This window comes from Sitodiplosis mosellana, unplaced genomic scaffold (genome assembly GCF_009176505.1).
Source record: "Sitodiplosis mosellana isolate CC-2019 unplaced genomic scaffold, AAFC_SMos_1.0 Smas_scaffold_2, whole genome shotgun sequence".
In the NCBI taxonomy this organism is placed as follows: domain Eukaryota; kingdom Metazoa; phylum Arthropoda; class Insecta; order Diptera; family Cecidomyiidae; genus Sitodiplosis; species Sitodiplosis mosellana.
This window is the reverse complement of record NW_022595245.1, coordinates 7,827,509-7,845,068: the sequence shown is the minus strand read 5'-3', so window position 1 is coordinate 7,845,068 and position 17,560 is coordinate 7,827,509. Positions and strand designations below refer to the sequence as shown.

Genomic DNA, 17,560 nt, shown 5'->3' with positions numbered 1-17,560 from the left:
ATTTCGGCGAAAACTACTCGCAAATAGCCACGACCACTCTCAATGGAGTCCACTCTGATTCAAGTATAAGCTATTAGATGGTATGAATATCCGTTTTTATTTCATTTGATTATATTTCTTGAATGAATTCTGCCATTGATGTGTTTATTCTGTCCAATTGAGCGTCTAAATGAAATTGCTTGTACTTACCATTGCTTGTTCGATCTTGTTGTCGATTGCAACTGCACTGGTTCCAGAAGCGCTAAAATGAGAAGAAAAATACACACAATCATATTAATTGAAATCATTCCAAGTGATTAGTTAGTGACTGATAGCCACAGCTGTTTAGTAAAATGTCAAAATTCTTTTCTATGTTTTTTTCTCGTCTGTTGTAAACAAATCTAAACTTATCACATATTTTGATCTCGTCTCGAGTTAAACGTTGTTATAGTTTTTGATGTAGCTGTTTATTTGTGTTTCTTCACAAAAACTTCCGGTTGAATGCAAGAGCTATGTGGCAAAGTCATAAAATAAAGTGTTTAAGGGAAACCGATCGTGCTTAAATGAGACCGGCAACGCAAAATGTATACGGTTTGAATTTAAGAGCACATAAATATTTTATGTAAGCCTGCATACACTGAGCTTACTATTGATGTTGTTTGTTGTTCTTGTTTTTGTTGGCGGCTATGGATGAGCTAGTATCACGGAAGTAAATGAAAATGAGAAAAAAAGCGGCAAGATCCGAAACTGTATTTAATTGCTACTGTCACATATCAAGACCAATATAAATATGCGGTACACGAAACATGACTTGAAATTTAAAAAAAAAATGCGAATAAAGTCAGCACCAAGCAAATTGTGTAAGCGGTGCTGATATTTAGTATTCGAATTTCAAGCCAGCTAAAAATAAAACTTATTATCGCACTCGAACTTGGCAATGGGCTGAAAAATATTGTTAACATTGTCACATTCAGATCGTTTCCTTAACGCAACGCAATCCGAGAAATGAAATATTTTCATTCGATAAAATACACAATCGAGTCTGTGTGTGTTCAAAGTACGAAGTAGTGGTTTTCATGAAATCAATCCGTTGATCTTGTCTTACAAACAACAAAGCCCTATACATTTGGCTACACAACGAAAGATTAGCCATGTAATACTGTGCACTCATTTGTGGTCTAGTTAACAAAACTATTGTTCACTATCTAATAAATGTAGCCTTCCGCAAACACAAGAAATTGTGAATATTTTTAGTCATCCAAGTTGTTGACGATGTGCGTAAATCAAAGAGTAAACATGACTAATAAGCCTTTTAGCTACTGGTCTTGTTTTTATTTCTGTTCACATTCCGAGCACCTAATAGGATTGAAACCAACCGAAATGGTATCGAAAATCCATAGGAAGTCGTACAAATTTGTCCCATTTATTTTCAATTCAAAATGTTAGTTTGCAGGTTTCATTCCCAAATACCTTTTGCTTTTCTTTGTTTTCGTTTTTTTTCTCTACTCTTTTTTTGTTCAGCAAAATGTTTTATTCATCATTGTCGTTTAGGTTTTATTTTTTAAAAAATTGCTAGACTAACTGGTGCATACGAATGAAGCAGCATTTTGTTGAAGTAAGTTTTTGAATCGTGGCAACGATGGAAACAAATTTAAGAAGTCTCGTTGAAATGTCCTTGGATGTACGTGCATGTCCGCTTCGCCCTTTGTTTCCACCACGACGATGACGACACACGGATGCACTAGAACGATGAGAGATATAATGAGAGAGAGAGAGAGAGAGAATGAGCAGCGAAGAGAAATGGTTCCTATTCGTTTTCCAGAGAGGCGAAAAAAACTGGTTTCATTTACATGCAGATGTTTGAACGATTCTTTCGTGCTCTGATTGGAATAGCCGAAGCGTGCAAGCAACAGAGGATAAAGAAGGAAAAGAAAACGATTCGGCTATGCACAAAATTAGCAACAAGATGATTCACAGCCAAAGTTAAAGGAAGGTTATTTGGTTTACTAACAAAAGTGGCTACTCATTCTTTTTTCTGCATCATCGCAAGAATGCCTACAAGTCGACATTGGTATATCCTCGACGGCTGTTTTTAATTTCTCTGCTGCATCGGAGAGATTGAAATGAAGAAAAAAAAAACATCGGCCGCAGACAGAAAATGAGGAGAAACCGAACGAAACGAGGAAATTCCTAATGTATTGCGCAATCTCCTTTCCATCCCGTGTTGCATCAAAACAATGCATTTTTTCGGTTTTGTGCATCCACCGTTTTTTCCTCTCGTTTCGTTCATCGTCAGCAATAAAAATACTTAAGAGAGCCAAAATCAACGAATTGATTCGTTTCGGTGAAATTCTATGCGAACAACAAATTTACGTGTTTTTTTCGTCGTCGTCATCGTCGTCATCGTCGTGTGTGCCTTTAGTGTTTTCGTACAGAAGAGTCGAAAGCATGAGATCACCGTATTTGGTCGTTGTTTGTACACAAAAGAGTGCTTTTATTCCTTCTTCGTTATGCTCTCACAACGCATTGTGTGTATGTAACGTACGAATTTCTCCCGGCCGCGTCTCAGCTCAACATAATGACATCACTTCTATTCTGGAGCGACTCATATGGCTGTCGTACGCATATACACACACACTAAAGAATTCTATAATAAACAAGATATTCTAAATGAAACGCCGATCATTTGTATGCACGCGACGTTGCCAATTTATGCGCCATTTCGTGTACGAGTGTGCACGCGCGCTTGTTCTGTTCCAACCGATCTGTTCGCCGCTTGCGATTTAAATCATTTGCGTTTTTATGGTTTTGTTTTTGTCATCAGCACAAAACTATCGATTCACATCGTATCACATATTCATTATTCCAATATACACGCGCGCCACTCATGTTTGCGAGTGAGTATTTCGCGGCTCAGCTTGCAATTAATCGTCATAAAAAATTTTTTGGTGAACAATGTTTAGTGAACATCAAAACACAGTAGTCGAACCAAAATGCGTAATCAAATGGCACCATACGCGTGCTTGAGAGAAAGAGAGGGAGAGGGAGAGAGATGAGTATTGCTTTTTTGTTTATCGAGTAAATATAAGGAGAAAACCCGTGCTGTGTGTACATTATGCGTAATAAATGATTTTCCGTCGCTACCATTTACAGAATTACATTCGTTTATTGTAACGAATTGGGTTGTGGGCTCGATTTGAAGTCGGCGTTACGACCATTTTTGCGCCCGGCATGTAAATGATTAACAATGTTTATCTGATAAGTGAAATATTAAAGCGCCCACGACACAAACCATATGGTTTTAGGAAGAATGTTTACGGATGAGGTACGCTTATCAAGGTCTCTTTAAACCGGACCGAATATCATACCTAACTACTATCAACTGGATACGTAAGCTGCATGTATGATGGAAAACTTTTCGGTAGACCAAAGTCGATGGGTTTTTAATTTATTCACAACAAAAATATTAAGCCATTGCAGTTATAATCGAAATGTCGTTTCCATATCATTAAACTTTGGTATGGTCACATCTAACCAAAATGAGGCTCGCCTCTCAATGACACTTCAAAAAGGAAGAAAACAAATCCACACTTTATTTTTAGCCAACTCGATGCATGGCTAACAACACAAACCACCGTATATTGACAGTGTATTTCGTTGACACACGGCTTTTTTTTCCCATTGCGGGAATGAGTATGCCACGGTATGATCACAACAGATGATTCCAGTTGTTGAACCAATCGGTTAGCAAGGCTTTATCGAGTCCATAAGCGGAGATGCGCTCATGCCGAAAATAACAAAAGCAATCAAATCATGAATCGATGTGGCGAAAAAAAAACTAATAATAAAATGTAATATCCATTAATTAGCATAAATTTTAAATCGAAAGGCTGTGAAAAACAACAGTGACGTCATCACGCTGTGTACGATTGGCGCAGAAAAACAACAACAACTTTGAAATCGAATATGATTCAACGCAGCAGAGCACCCTTTGCCGCATCTGAATGATGCTTCAACTAATGATTTTCATTTTGTTGGGTGTCGTATGTATTTAGATTTGTGCCGTAGGCTTTCAAGTGTCGGCATTAAAACTCCACACAATGACATAGTTTTTTTTGTGTGTCTGGAATTTCGTCGATAGGTCGATTAATTTTACATCGTATGGTAAGCGATATAGAGCCAAGTTTCAACATATGTTTTGCTTGCGGAACGTCGTTTTCAATATGAAACGCGCGTATTAAATATGTATTTCGGTATGCATGTGGTTGAACCTCAGTTGAATGTTTTTGACATTTAAATAGTTGGCTGATTGACATCGATTCAATTCAATTCGAACGCAAACAACAACAACAAATAATCACTTCGATTCTTCAACTCAAATGAATTTTTCTATTCACGGGCCATTCGTTCGGAAAGAAAGCCCATCAATTTAGTGAACAAATTGCTTTGATTTAATGATGCGAGCAACTCCAGTTAGTTCAATTACCTTTTGCATCGTGGCTCCGTTCGAAGTTCATAAGATTTATTATTCAAACGCAACTCAATGTGTGTTTTTCTGGCTGTTGTTGAACCAATGATGATGCAATAGAATTTGGAACAATGAAAAGCGCAAACACTGGATAAACACCATTCGGTGTAACGAATACGAGACACTTGTGGGATTTCGTTGAATGTATGTTTGCATGACGAAATGCGCTCTTAATTAGACATTGAATAAACCTTTCAGTTGGAGTCAAGCAACTATGACGAGCATACAGTCGTTTTATGGCATGCAAATGGGGGGACATCAAAATTGCAGCAAAACGATTGAAACAAAGCAAAATGTGATGGAGGTTCTTTGAAGCATTTAAATGTGTTCGATCAAAGGTTAATGTAGACGGCAAATTGCATATATCATGCCATAGTCTGTCAATCAGACACAATCAGCCAGCCAGCCAACGAATGAATGCAAAAGCGTGTGTAAAGCAATCAATATTGCAACGTGTTTTGGTCATATCCGACTCACTGAATGCTAATTGTTAAATTAATACACAGCAGCAGCAGCAGCAGCTCTTTGATAAATTTTAATCGTTTGAAATGAGAGCCTAGTTTTATGGGCAGCACGTGTTTGCTACATACAGAAATCCATTAACACCCCGAGAAGAACAAACATCATATGATGTTGTAAGTACTAAAGTCAGAATAACAAATCTGACGCGCAAAGAAAAGCAAATGATATTTTATGAACTTTTCAAAAGAAGCAAAGCAACATCAAGTGCAAAGTGAAATATTCAACTGAGCAGGTTTGATGTGTGTTTTTTTATCAGTTCGACCAGCGAGAGCGTTTATTGCCCAATGTCACAATAAATACTCCAACTACACTGCTTAACATAGTAGATTCTAGCGTAAATTTTCATGGAAAACTTCGACGAGAGAAAAAAAAACAGTTTTGGTAATTCCAATCTTGGATTCGATTTATCTATTGCACAAGCTCTTTTGATACTATTGCGCTCGAGCAAAGACACGAACATTGATTAATTTCGAGTTTAAACATAAAAAATGTATTATCAATCACAGTTCCAAAATGGGCGTATTTTCACCTCGAAAACCACTTGAAATCAGTTCAAATCGGCGCGGCAATTACATTGAGAATTGAACTAGTTGAATGGACTTTTCGAGATCTACATTTGAAAAACCTATGTCCGAATGTGGATGGAAAGAAGAAAGAGAAAAAATAAAATAAAATTGTGTTCAGCACTTATTGCAACTTGAATGAAGGTTTTACGCCATGAGAATGCACAATTTACATCGTATTTTTCTGTTTTCGTGCACTGGATCAATCAGTAGCGAACCGTTTAACCATAAACTAAACCGAATGCAATATAAAACGAGCACTCATGCTTAGCGGCTCAGGCTAAAAATAACGCGAAATAAAAAATGTAATCATCAATTGAGAAAATGCTTGGTTGCGATTTTGAAGTAGATATGGTAACTTGATACGATATGTGATAAATCATTTTCTATTTATTCTCATGACACAACGGTTGCAATGACAAGATTTGCAGTGTGTAAAACCGAGATATAATTTGTTTCAATTACGCCAAGCTTGTGATACATGCTGAAAAATTACGCGATTTGACATGCCAATATCGTATTTGGTTGGTGTTGTTGTTGGTGTCCCTGGAAAATAAAACTCCATATTGTCTCCCATTTCTCATTGTGGCACGTAAGCCAATCCCGAATCAAACGGTTACTGTTTGTCGGTTACTATTTGTTTCAATTCTGGGTGATTTGTTTTTATTCGAACGAATCATGTATCACCATGAACGCAGTTGATATTGTTAATAGCTTCAGTTATCTATCACAAATGGTCGGACAAACTCTTGCGTTTCGTCAATTAGTCGAAACAATTTCGATTAATTAGCGTTTGCACTTCGTTCGTAATAAAACATCGTCTTCGGTTGAAAATAGTTTTTCTGGGAACGAAATGGGTTTATTTAAATACATAAATGCGTACACGTGCCATGTTCGACATTTCAACATTCAGACAAAATCAATGGAGCAACGCTTGACCCGTGGTGAATTTTTGTGCGTATTCTGATAAATATTTTGACCAAGTCATCAATGTACTATATATTTTGAAGCGAAGAAGAAAAAAACAATGCGTGTAACGAATTCATAGCATGTCATCAATAAAAATTGGTGGCTTCGAATAAATTTACTTACTTTGGATAAAAATGGTCAATATATTTGCTAACTGCTTCGCGTAAAATATCCGGTTTGCCGGCCGAAATCACCGGATACTGTTTGCGTTGCATTGGCACTATGTTGGATTTCATTTCGATTTTTTTCTTTCATCGATTCAGCATTTACTGCAGCAATTTTTTTTTGCTTCTTCTTTTTTGAAGTTCCAGTTTTCTTTTTATGCTGCCATTTATTTATTTAAACCAAAACAAAAAACGAGCAGTTTGCTGAAGACATAGATACCAAGCAATTTTTTTTTCTTCTCATTACGAAACGGAATGCAATGTGATAACGTTGATAAAATCTATCTGGTAAATGTAACTATTGCCTTCTTTTGTTTTTAATTGAATTTAAAGAGAGACGGAGATCGTGCGCCGCGCATAAAAGTAGTACTACTTTCATTTTATGGGCCACCGGTTTTTATCGCCGCTATTCTCATCTCCAGTCTCGGTGCACACAGAGTAATCCAGTTGCAAAACGACAAAATCGGTTTTTGTCTGTGTTTTTTTGTTCACTTTCGCTTTTTTTATCGCCTTTAAATGCCAACCATCCAAATAGAGGTGCATTTTCTCTGTCTCAATTGCATGTGAACTGTTCGTTCCCAGTTTTAATGGCGAGAAAAAAGTCAGGAAGGAAATGACTTTATTTGATTTTTCCAAGAAAATGCTTGCTGCCATGCGATTGCATCAAGTACTTTTGCATAGCTGGCGAACAAATGGGCATACTCGTTGCGATTATGATACAATCAAAGTTCAGGTCATTGTATGAGAAGCAAATTCAATGGAAATAAGAGCCAAAGTGAAGCGCAAAAGAAGAGTCAAATTGCAGCGAAAAAAAGAGACAAAGTTGTATGAACATGATTTGGTAAATGCTGCTTATATAACCGAATTCATGCTCAGATGGGTCGTCGTGCAAAGCGAGCACAACAAACGAAAAGAATTCATAATTGAATTTTTGTTTATTTCTTTCGCTCTTCGTTGTGTTTAAATTATTTCAGCTTTAGCTTTGCATTAGCTCACAATATTCACGTTTTTCTCTGCCTTTCCTGCGCTTTGAATTTGCAAATGTTTCCCGTTTTTCTGCCTGAATGAGTTGACAACTAGCGACAACGACTAACCATATATTTCTTTGTATCTGTTTTTTTTTCTGCCGGGCCACGGTGAAAGGTATGAAATAGCAAAAGACGAGCGCACACGCTAGGCAACAAATTTATGTCTATTGTTATGGGATGGCCATAAACGAAACCATTCATTCCATATTTTTAACGATCTAATGACATGGAAAAATCGTTCTATCGATAAATGACACCAAATTCTGCGAAATACTATGTTGTTCGATACATCCAAAACTGGAAACTAATAGTAGCTCCTAGCGATTTATAATGAAGCGGAAAAAAAATAATCGATTCAATAAAAAGCAATCATTTTGCTATATTTTTTTTAACACAGCAATGGTTATCGTTCGGCTCAACACTTCCTTCTCGATACGAATGGGTTTCGTGAAAATACGCCAATTATTTGAAGTTTTTCATATCATTTTCAGTACCATAAATTGCGTCGTTGTTGGCACCCAAGAAGTTCTTTTATCAGTTTTTTTTTCTCGTCAGTAAATCTATTCAATTTATGAGGTTTTCTTTTTGTCGTCAGTGGGTGCAACAAACGCGACGACAAAAAGTGTGCATTTTCTTTTACCGAAGCCACATATATAACAACTAAGCTTTCGAGACAGATTCAGAACAGAGAGTTGAGTGAAAAAAAAAATAACAAAAACGCAGAGAGAGAAAGAATGTGAGTATGTTTGTGTGATGATAAGTGTAACGAAAATGTTTTGAAAGAAGAAGAGAAAAAGAGCGGCAGTAGCAACGCGTCGTTAGGTTTCGCATGTTTTATTGCTTTGACGCTATCTCTCAAGCAACACACGTCGACAGCCAATTGCACAAAATGGCGGCGCTAAAAACTCAACAGCGATCAGATTCGAAGAGGCCGCGCGTACATCGAGCATTTCAAGCACGGTTGCATGCATCAGAATAGACGATTCTGGATTGTGTTTTGTTCGTGTATTCGAATCGGTTTCTATGTTGCCTCTATCGTCGTCGCTGCCGTCGTCGTCGACATCGACCACACATGCATGCGGCCGCTTGACACTTCAATCGTCTTCGTTATGTTCAATTCATAAATAAAAAGTGACACGAAGCAAATATAAATCCAAAACTGAAGTGTAGATTGAATTGTATTTTGGATTACTCATGGATAGACACTTCAAATCATTGACTTTAAAACTTGTTTCTCTGATATGTTTTTTCTCATTTCGTTCACCTTATCGATCGAGTCCAAATCCGTTGAAATTTGCACGGTTTACCACAACAACTTTGGCAAAATCTATGCCACTAGAACAGTTTTCCATTAATCGAATCGAACACCACTAATTTGAGGTTTTGGCTCTGCCAGAGTGCTTAATGGTAATCAATTCAAAAAGCCATCCAATTAATTACAAACCAAATGAAATGTCCGTGAAAAGTACGAAATTATAGCGAACTAAGTCTATGAAAAAAAGGCACACACACGCACACAAACGAAACGCTTGCACTGCTGTCAAAAGAACAACGAAAACTGCTTATGCAGATCGTCGTTGAGAATTCAACGTTGATGGACGGGAGAACTGAATGTGTGTTGTTGCTGGGTATGTTTTTTTCTTTCTTTCATTCGTTCATGTGTTGGCTTTCTTTGTCGATGCCAAACTGCAGCCAAGTGAATTTCAAGCGTGTAAAACACACGGTATGCGATGCGTATGTTGTGCATGTTGGAACGCTCATCGCAAAGAGACGTTAACCATTTGTATATTGAAAAGAGAGCCACGATTGTGTCTCGGTGCTCTCTCACTCAACAGTGATTCAGTACGCATGTCAATGGTTTTTCGATGTAGCGCTATTTTCCCTTTTTCTGGATGGCGATAAAGAAGAGCGCGATTGCAACGAACGAACATCACGTATGACGAGTGCGAGTGTATGTGCGATCAAAAGAGAGAGAGACAACTTCAAAATGAGTTGGCTAATTTTTTCCCAGCGTTTGCTCTCTGCCGTGCGCTCGACTGGCACACTCTATGCGTTGAAAAGCAGCCACACAATGACAGCACTGTGTTATTTGGAATTCATTTTGCGTATTTTCATGGATTATATCCACACTCACAGCTTTGACACAGCTGAATGCGTTTTATGGTAAGCGCGTTTCAATGCATCAGCTGTTTTCCGTTCAGCCTAAATCGAGTACGATGTGTCGGTTCGTTGATGCGTTTGTATTTGTAGAACAAAATTGACGAACGTACCGCACCGTACGTACCATTAGAAAGTCCATAACTACTTCTCCACGCTTCGCATGTACGCGCTATTCTAATCAATTTTCTTTTTTCTCTCTCTCTCCTTCTATCTGCATCTCTATCTATCTCTGTGCGGTGTCGCCTTGGTTCAAACTTTCACGAACGGGGCTCTACTATATGCGAACCCACACTCTGATAACTATTACTAGCCGGTTCATGTTTTATTGAACGAAATTCTAAGCGATATACGAGAAAAAAAAACGTTAAAATCAATAGAATTCCCATTAATATTAGATTATGTGTATATTCAAATCACACTTGATGCCTCCAATCTTACTTCCACTTGGTCAACAGTCTAATCGTTGGGGTCTACGTGTTTTTTTATCGTTGCTTTCATACATTCGTTTTACATATGGATCGAATTTCATACAATGCAAACTATAACGGAATCGTACGATCGTTTTACATGGCATCGAATTTGACGACGATGTTTTTTTTTCATCTGTTTGAGCTTTTACATTGCGATTGACTTTTTCGAGTTGGAATTCCACGTCATTGACGTTTCGATGAAAGGAAAATGTTTGCATTGAGTTTTTTTTTCAGGTTTTGTCGTATTTTTGATCGCCGTAGACGATATTTGCACGTCAATATTATTTTTCAAAATACCACATTTTTCAAGTGGCTGTCGACGCTCTCTTTTTCTCTCTTCACTGAATGATTTACTTTGAAAAGATAAAGTCAGACAGGCAGAGGCATTGAGAGTAGCCAAGGTTTATTCTGATTATTATTTTTCTTTCATTGGTCATGTGTGCATCGACTGATACGATACATGCATACACACACACACATCTGACATCTATTGTGTGTAGTTTTTCATCTGAAAGAGCATTTGTTTGTCGCTTTTTTGATGTGTGTGCCACCAGGCAAATTTCGAACCGGGCAGAAAAAAAAACCTTTGTCGAAGCTCCTTGCTTGTGACAAGGAAAACATGGCCGGTTTGTTATCAACACGTCAACTAGACTGATAAATTCGGAAACGATTCCGAATCATCTAATCATTGAAATTGAGCGGCAATAACAACAACAACACGAATGAAAAAGCAGTGTACAATCAATAAAGCCGTAAACATTGTTGACTCAATCAAATCTCAATGTCTAATTTTTGTGTGGTTTTTTTTCAGATACGTGGACAAGCTATGACAGTGTCAACTTGACACTCAATTATGAAGTAGACCAGAAAAAAAAACATCCTCATCGCATCTGAATTTCGAATGTGTTTACTTTTTGATTTCTCTTTTTTATCGATCCGCGCCCTGCTGAAATTATCATGCGTTTTTTGTTCACACCAGCAGCAGCAGCAGCAGCAATATCAGTAGCAGCCACCAAAACCAGATTCAACTGGATTCTATAACAATAAAATTATACTAAGCCCGGCGCTTATCCGCCCGTTTGACATTTAAGCGTTCGCTAAACAGAAAAAAATTACAAAAATATGAAGTGAAAAAAGTAACGTTGGCTGCTACAGCAGCGCTTGTCAAGCTTGACCGATTCGATTTATTAACACATAAACGAGTTTGGTGCAAGTCTGCGGTTTCTTCAACTTGAACTTCTGCTTTGTACAAAAATACATTGAAAAAATCAGGCCTTCCTTTTTTTTCGTTCACATATAATTGCGCGCACATATTCGAAATCAGGTTCCCTATCTCTTTCTTTCTCTCTGTGTCATTACAGCGATGATTTGACCATTTTTTTTTCGGCCCGATAATTAAAAAACGTACTCGTTTGAATTGCATGATGAAATAATTATGGGAAACGTTCATGTCAATTTACCAAAATAAAAACACTGTGTCCATCTTCATATTTGCCGAGCGTTATCCGTTCAATACGGGTTCTCCTTTGTCTTCATAATTTATGCTCCAAATATAAACGAGTGTCTCGAAAAACTGAGCACAAACCCAGAAGAAAAACTGTTGACTGGATTTTGTGTGCGATTAAAAATAAAACATAATATTAAATGCCAAATTCATGTTTAAAAAAAAACTTTTTTCTAGATCAAACGACGATACGAAAATTTTATATTTCCACGCATTAGCCAATTCGGATTGTGTATTAGATTTGAATATCAAGCGTTTTGCATGTGGTAGTGTGGTGTTTGGCATAAAATTTAGGTCTTTGGGAAATGGTGTTTGTTCGTTTCATTGTTGCGCTCGAATATGTGCAAACAAAACACCAACAAAACGTAAACAAATCGTTCAACCGATATTTGTTCAACAGACGTATACGGTGTACACATATGGATTGGCAATATATATCTGATATTTATGTGATTTGGTATGCACAATCACATGCTGAGGTGCGATCATCACACGATTGGCTCACGAGATGTGTTTTTCTCATTCTCTCTCTCTCTCTCTCTCTCTCTCTCTCTCTCTCTCTCAGTCTCTGCTGTTGTTGTTTTTCTTTCATTGAATTGCCGAAATGGAATCGCACAGTGCACAAATAAAATATATCGTCAAATTAAGTAAAACAGACTGAAATGCGTGTACGGACTTTGTAATGATGTGAAAACCAGTTTTTTTGTGTTCGTCAATCGCACTGCTTTTATGAGCAGCAGGCGAAAATCTGATGTTTATGCATTGAATATATGGTTTCGCCTCCGTGTACACATCAGGTACAAAGGCGTTCTTTGTTCAAGTTTTACATTCGGAGAAAAAAGTGTAATTTTTTGCGGAACGTCAGCCATAAATCTCTCTTTCTCTCTCCCTCTCTTTCTCTGACTTTCATGCATCCTTTGCATGCTCACCTCTAAATGCTATTTTGGAACATTTTATTTCGGTACCATTCGCCACATAGGCCGTTGTGTTTTCACACCAAAATCAGGATGATAATCATTTGACAATCACGCGCCCAGAAAGTGCTAATAGAATTAAAATCAGCTGGCTACATTTTTATTACAAAAATAAACAGATGCCAATCAAATTGGATTTACATTGCGCACCGCATCGCTCTTCATTCCACTCCGCTCCGTGCCGTGTCTATTTGCCATCCATTCGCTGATATTATTTATTTAACTTTCATCGTTCAGCAAATAATTTTCGAACGTATGATCGTTTGGCAAACAAATTCTCTATTGTTTTATATGCCAATGCATATTTGACTACTTGAGATATGTGACTTGCTGTTTAGCTTCGGTAATTATGTGTGTGTTTTTTTTATTCGTTCTCTGTTATTTTCACATCGTGTTTTGATCGTGAATTTCTTCGAAAACAAAGAAACACAACCGAAAATCAATTCAAATAGAAGCAGAGAAATAAAACACACATTCGTAGCCATTATAAACGTATCAAATTTGTTTTGAATCACAGACCAGACAAGCTAAACAAACACCCAATTCGAAATTTCTTATCAAGGGAATTATAATAGGTCCTAATGGAGCTTCGACCCTGGATGATTTTGTTTATTTCACGTTAAGTACATAAACACATGGTTTTTTTTTCTGACTGACGTTCTGGTGTCTATGTGAGTGAAAAAAATGAGCACACCGAAATATGATGCCATTCGAAAAGTAAACAGGCAAAAAAAAAATCTAAAATCTCTCTCTCCTTGTACCAAAGTGAAAGATCATACAGTTTTTTGTTGTTGTTCTTTCCTTCAATTTCCAAAAACTCAACATGATGGAACCAAGTAAATAGTTTCTCAAAGCAAATATATTCTTGTACGGCAAATGAAAAGAATGGACGAACAAAAACGTGTGTGTAATTTTGGACTGGAAACCGGTTATTATTCAATGTTCGTCTTCTTGTTACTCGCATCGCTTTTTTTGACATGATTGCTGGCTTCAACCATCGACGCTGCTGCTGCCGCTTCAAGCTTAGCAGCGACGTATATGAATTTATTATTCACTTTTGTCTACAATTACTCGAAAAATATCATATATATTTTCGTATCATATGAATTTCATATCATTTCGTTCTTTTGTTTCGATGCGGTTTTTGCTGCCCGCATTTTTGTTTCGTCTCTGTCTTCTTCTCAATCAGTGTGTGAATGAGTTAATCCACACAAATGCAGGCTTTTCGAAACAAGGGCATAAACAACATTTTAATGATAATTACAGCGTTCATTTATGTACATATGAAATTCAGGCGAAAAAAACGTCTGGAAATTCGTTTCGATTAGCGTTAGCGTTAGCTTTTGTGTATCCACTAAAAGAAAGAGACGAAACTTTTGCAAGTTTTTCGTAGTTATCAACATAATTGGATGGACTTTTATTGCATTATTTAGTGCGATCCATAAATATTTCGAAATTTTGTTGAATTTCCCTAAAGATCCCGTCTCTTTGGCCAGCCCTCGATTTCGTTCAATTACACCGAGGAGCGTAATGAATTCTCAACAAAGCATAAAAACATTTCCGTGGACGACCAAATTGTTTGTCGATTCAATAAAAAGATAGAATCGAATTATTAACTCAGTTCCATAACTGTTTTCGTTCGTCAACACATTTGGAACAAGGGCAAAGACAAAACTATTTGACAAATTGAAGACAAAAAAAACTGTCAAGATAAAAAATGATCAAAGTACATTTTGTTGTTGAAAAGGAATGAAGAAACGAATCAAGTAGTATTCATTTCTAACTTCAAATCAACAGCAAATTAGAGTAGACTAGAGAAAATACCGAGAAAATGCGAGAGAACAACGTTAGCATGAAAACTAACCACAGCTCAACGAATTAATCAATGGCACGCCTTAAATCATAAACTCAGCGTCAAATTAGAAAAAAAGCGCTATAATTAATATGCACGTGTGTCCCGTGTGCGGTTCTTGGAAAATGTGATTTGAACATGGGCAAAAAAAACGGTAACGACACGGACACGGTGAAAGAGAAAATGTGAAACAGATTCGCTTTGGCACACCAACGATTGATTGCTCCACATGTTTATCTAATTTTGAAACCATTTTTTTGTGCTCTCGCTTTTAAATTCTAATTCGAACACACGCACCAACTCACAAAAGCCGCTGTATTAATCTGAGCAGAGCACTTTGAGCAGATCCAAGTGGAAATATTCCTTTTGAACAAAACAACAACGATCAACACATAAGCGAGTGAGATATTTGTCGGATACAATTTGACTCACTTATCATTCGGTGTGGTGTTTGTTGGGCAAAAAACTAGATTTGTGACTCGCTTCGCTTTGACAGAGCTTGCTTTGAAGAAAAAGCGGCCATCGCTTCTCATTTCGACGAATTATCTGTTTAAGAAAGAAATTTCAATTGAAAACAGGTTCAATTGCTGTTCTGCCAAAAAATGTTGGGCTGTGGGCTTGACACGTTGAAGCGTGGATAGTTTTATTGGTGTGATATATGCAGTAAAAAGCCATTTCAGGTGATCCCGTTAGTAATAAATCAATGTCGATGATGAGAAATTGGGATGATGGTACGTCACAAATATACACACGATCAACTCCAAAAATAGCCATTTTCACGAATGTCACTTCAATCAAAAGCTTAAAATACATTCAACAAATGCGTCTTTGCGCAAACACAACCTCACTTTTTACCGATGAGGTGTTTATCGAAATGTTGATGCTCGACTGCACTTATCAGACGCCAACGAAGAGAAGAAGAAAAAAGAAAACCGGTATGAACGTCAAAGCAATCAATTTTGCTTGTCTTCTTGATCGGGCCCAAACCATAACTCTTTCGCTGTTCATTTGGTTTATTTTCGGAATGAACCGACATTTGCGACTAAGCGGTAGGATCATTGGATTGTTGACAACGTCTTTATGGCCTGAAACCATGCACAATTAAATCGATCGACGTATTACGGGGCTTTTAATTGACATAGGTACGTCAATGGCGAATCAAAAACCGAAATGAGCTCATTTGTGCTTGACGTGACAGAAAATTGAGTTGCTTTGTGCTATCACATTTTTTGGCAGCCCATTTGAGTATCGAAATGCCGTGATTTCGTACTAAAGCACCGAAAATTCCGTTGCATTAACCGCGACGGTGGTGATCTATTTTCAGTGGGGAATAGATCGTGAGCCAAGTTCAAGGTAAATTGAATTTGTCGAGAATTTTCGACCAAAAATGTTTAATCGAGAGAAAACTGTGAACGAAAACATAAAACGAGCTGCACTTTTTTCAATTTTTGGCAGAGATCAAAAGATGCGCTCGAGGAAATAAATTTCATGCCGTTTGACACTTCATTCGTCATAATGCTTTTATGATGTGGCTGTGAATTTATGGCTGCAGTCGGAAATGACATGTGAAATATGTAAGTTTATAATTAATTGCATGCAACATTTGGATAAATCGATCTAGAAAAAGCCATTTCATGGCGATTTTTTTTCGTTTCCCTCTCACCTCCGTTGGTTTCAAGGTCAAAATGCAATCAGTAATGGAACGTTTTGGTTTTACCTGTTGTCATCGACATCGCTAAACATTCGAACAATGTTCCGATGCAGATTATGACGCGAATCTCTTTTCGGATGCATCGGTATATGTTTCGTGGTGGCGAATACGTCTTTTACATCAAGAAGATCTTTTTTTGTTAATCCCATGACACTTTTCAATTGATTCTCCAGGTTTTTTGGCTCAAAAATATACGTTTCAGTTTCCTTTTAAATTGGAAATTTTTCAAACGCGTTTCAAACACTTGGTCGGTTTCTTTTCACGGAAAATATTAGCGTAAAAAACACTAATCTATCACTGAAAGTCCTTAAAATGTGCACACGTTCGAACAATTCACTTGCGATTGCTAAGAAAAACGAATCGAAAATGATTGAAATCTCGCACCGAGTTTGTATGAGGTTATTTGAAATTCGTGTTCGACATTTGAGTGTTTCTCTTTTTTTTGCACTGTCTTTAATTATTTCGTATGTGTATGTTCTTGTTTAACATTGTTGTCGACCGTGTCCCTTTGTCTCTCGATTCGACAACAGCCGAACAAAAAACAGAGATGAATCAAATTCTCCGACTTTGAGAGAGAAAAAAATGCAATTAACACTAGTATAAATTAATTTGTAATAAATCGCGATTGGTTTTGTTCGTTTGTTGTTGTTATTGTCAATTTTGTCGATCGTTCAAATGAAAAACACAGCTTGTGCACACGGTCAATTTGACACAAAGAAATCTCAACACGAAATAACCGGCTGATGTAGATTGGACGCCACTCTCTGTCGCGGTCGTTTTTTTGCCTTTTTTCTGCGTTTTCGAGACGATGAAAATGCCAAAAATTGACACTTGATACGATGAAATCAACGCAGCTAAAAGCTTCTTCACTTGGTTTCAGTAAACAGTTGTCTGAGCAAACACATTAAACTGCAACCGCGTTTTCAGCTCGAATGTATTTTGTTTGGCAAACAAAATGGCCGATCGGCTCGGTCAACAAACAACCATATTCCGGACACTCACGTTTCGTTTACGTTTCGGTGTGTTACTCACAAAATTGAAAATAGCAACATTTGGAAAACACACGTACCAAACACACAGAGGTTGAGCGAGAGAGAGAGAGAGAGAGAGAGAGAGAGAGAGAGAGAGAGAGAGAG

General features: G+C 37.3%; 1 protein-coding gene across 3 annotated transcripts in view; it reads right to left on the bottom strand.

Annotated features, from left to right (window-relative positions):
• LOC129565132 (protein bunched, class 2/F/G isoform-like) overlaps positions 1–17,560 on the bottom strand; it is an 89,916-nt gene that overhangs the window by 17,985 nt on the left and 54,371 nt on the right. For 2 of the 3 annotated variants that reach the window (XM_055439630.1, XM_055439628.1), the window contains one exon: positions 190–241. In XM_055439630.1, the coding sequence (XP_055295605.1) occupies positions 190–241 (52 nt within the window). Of the gene's footprint in view, positions 1–189; positions 242–2,367; positions 3,002–17,560 lie in introns of those variants that run through there. The other variant, XM_055439629.1, reaches the window with a different exon arrangement.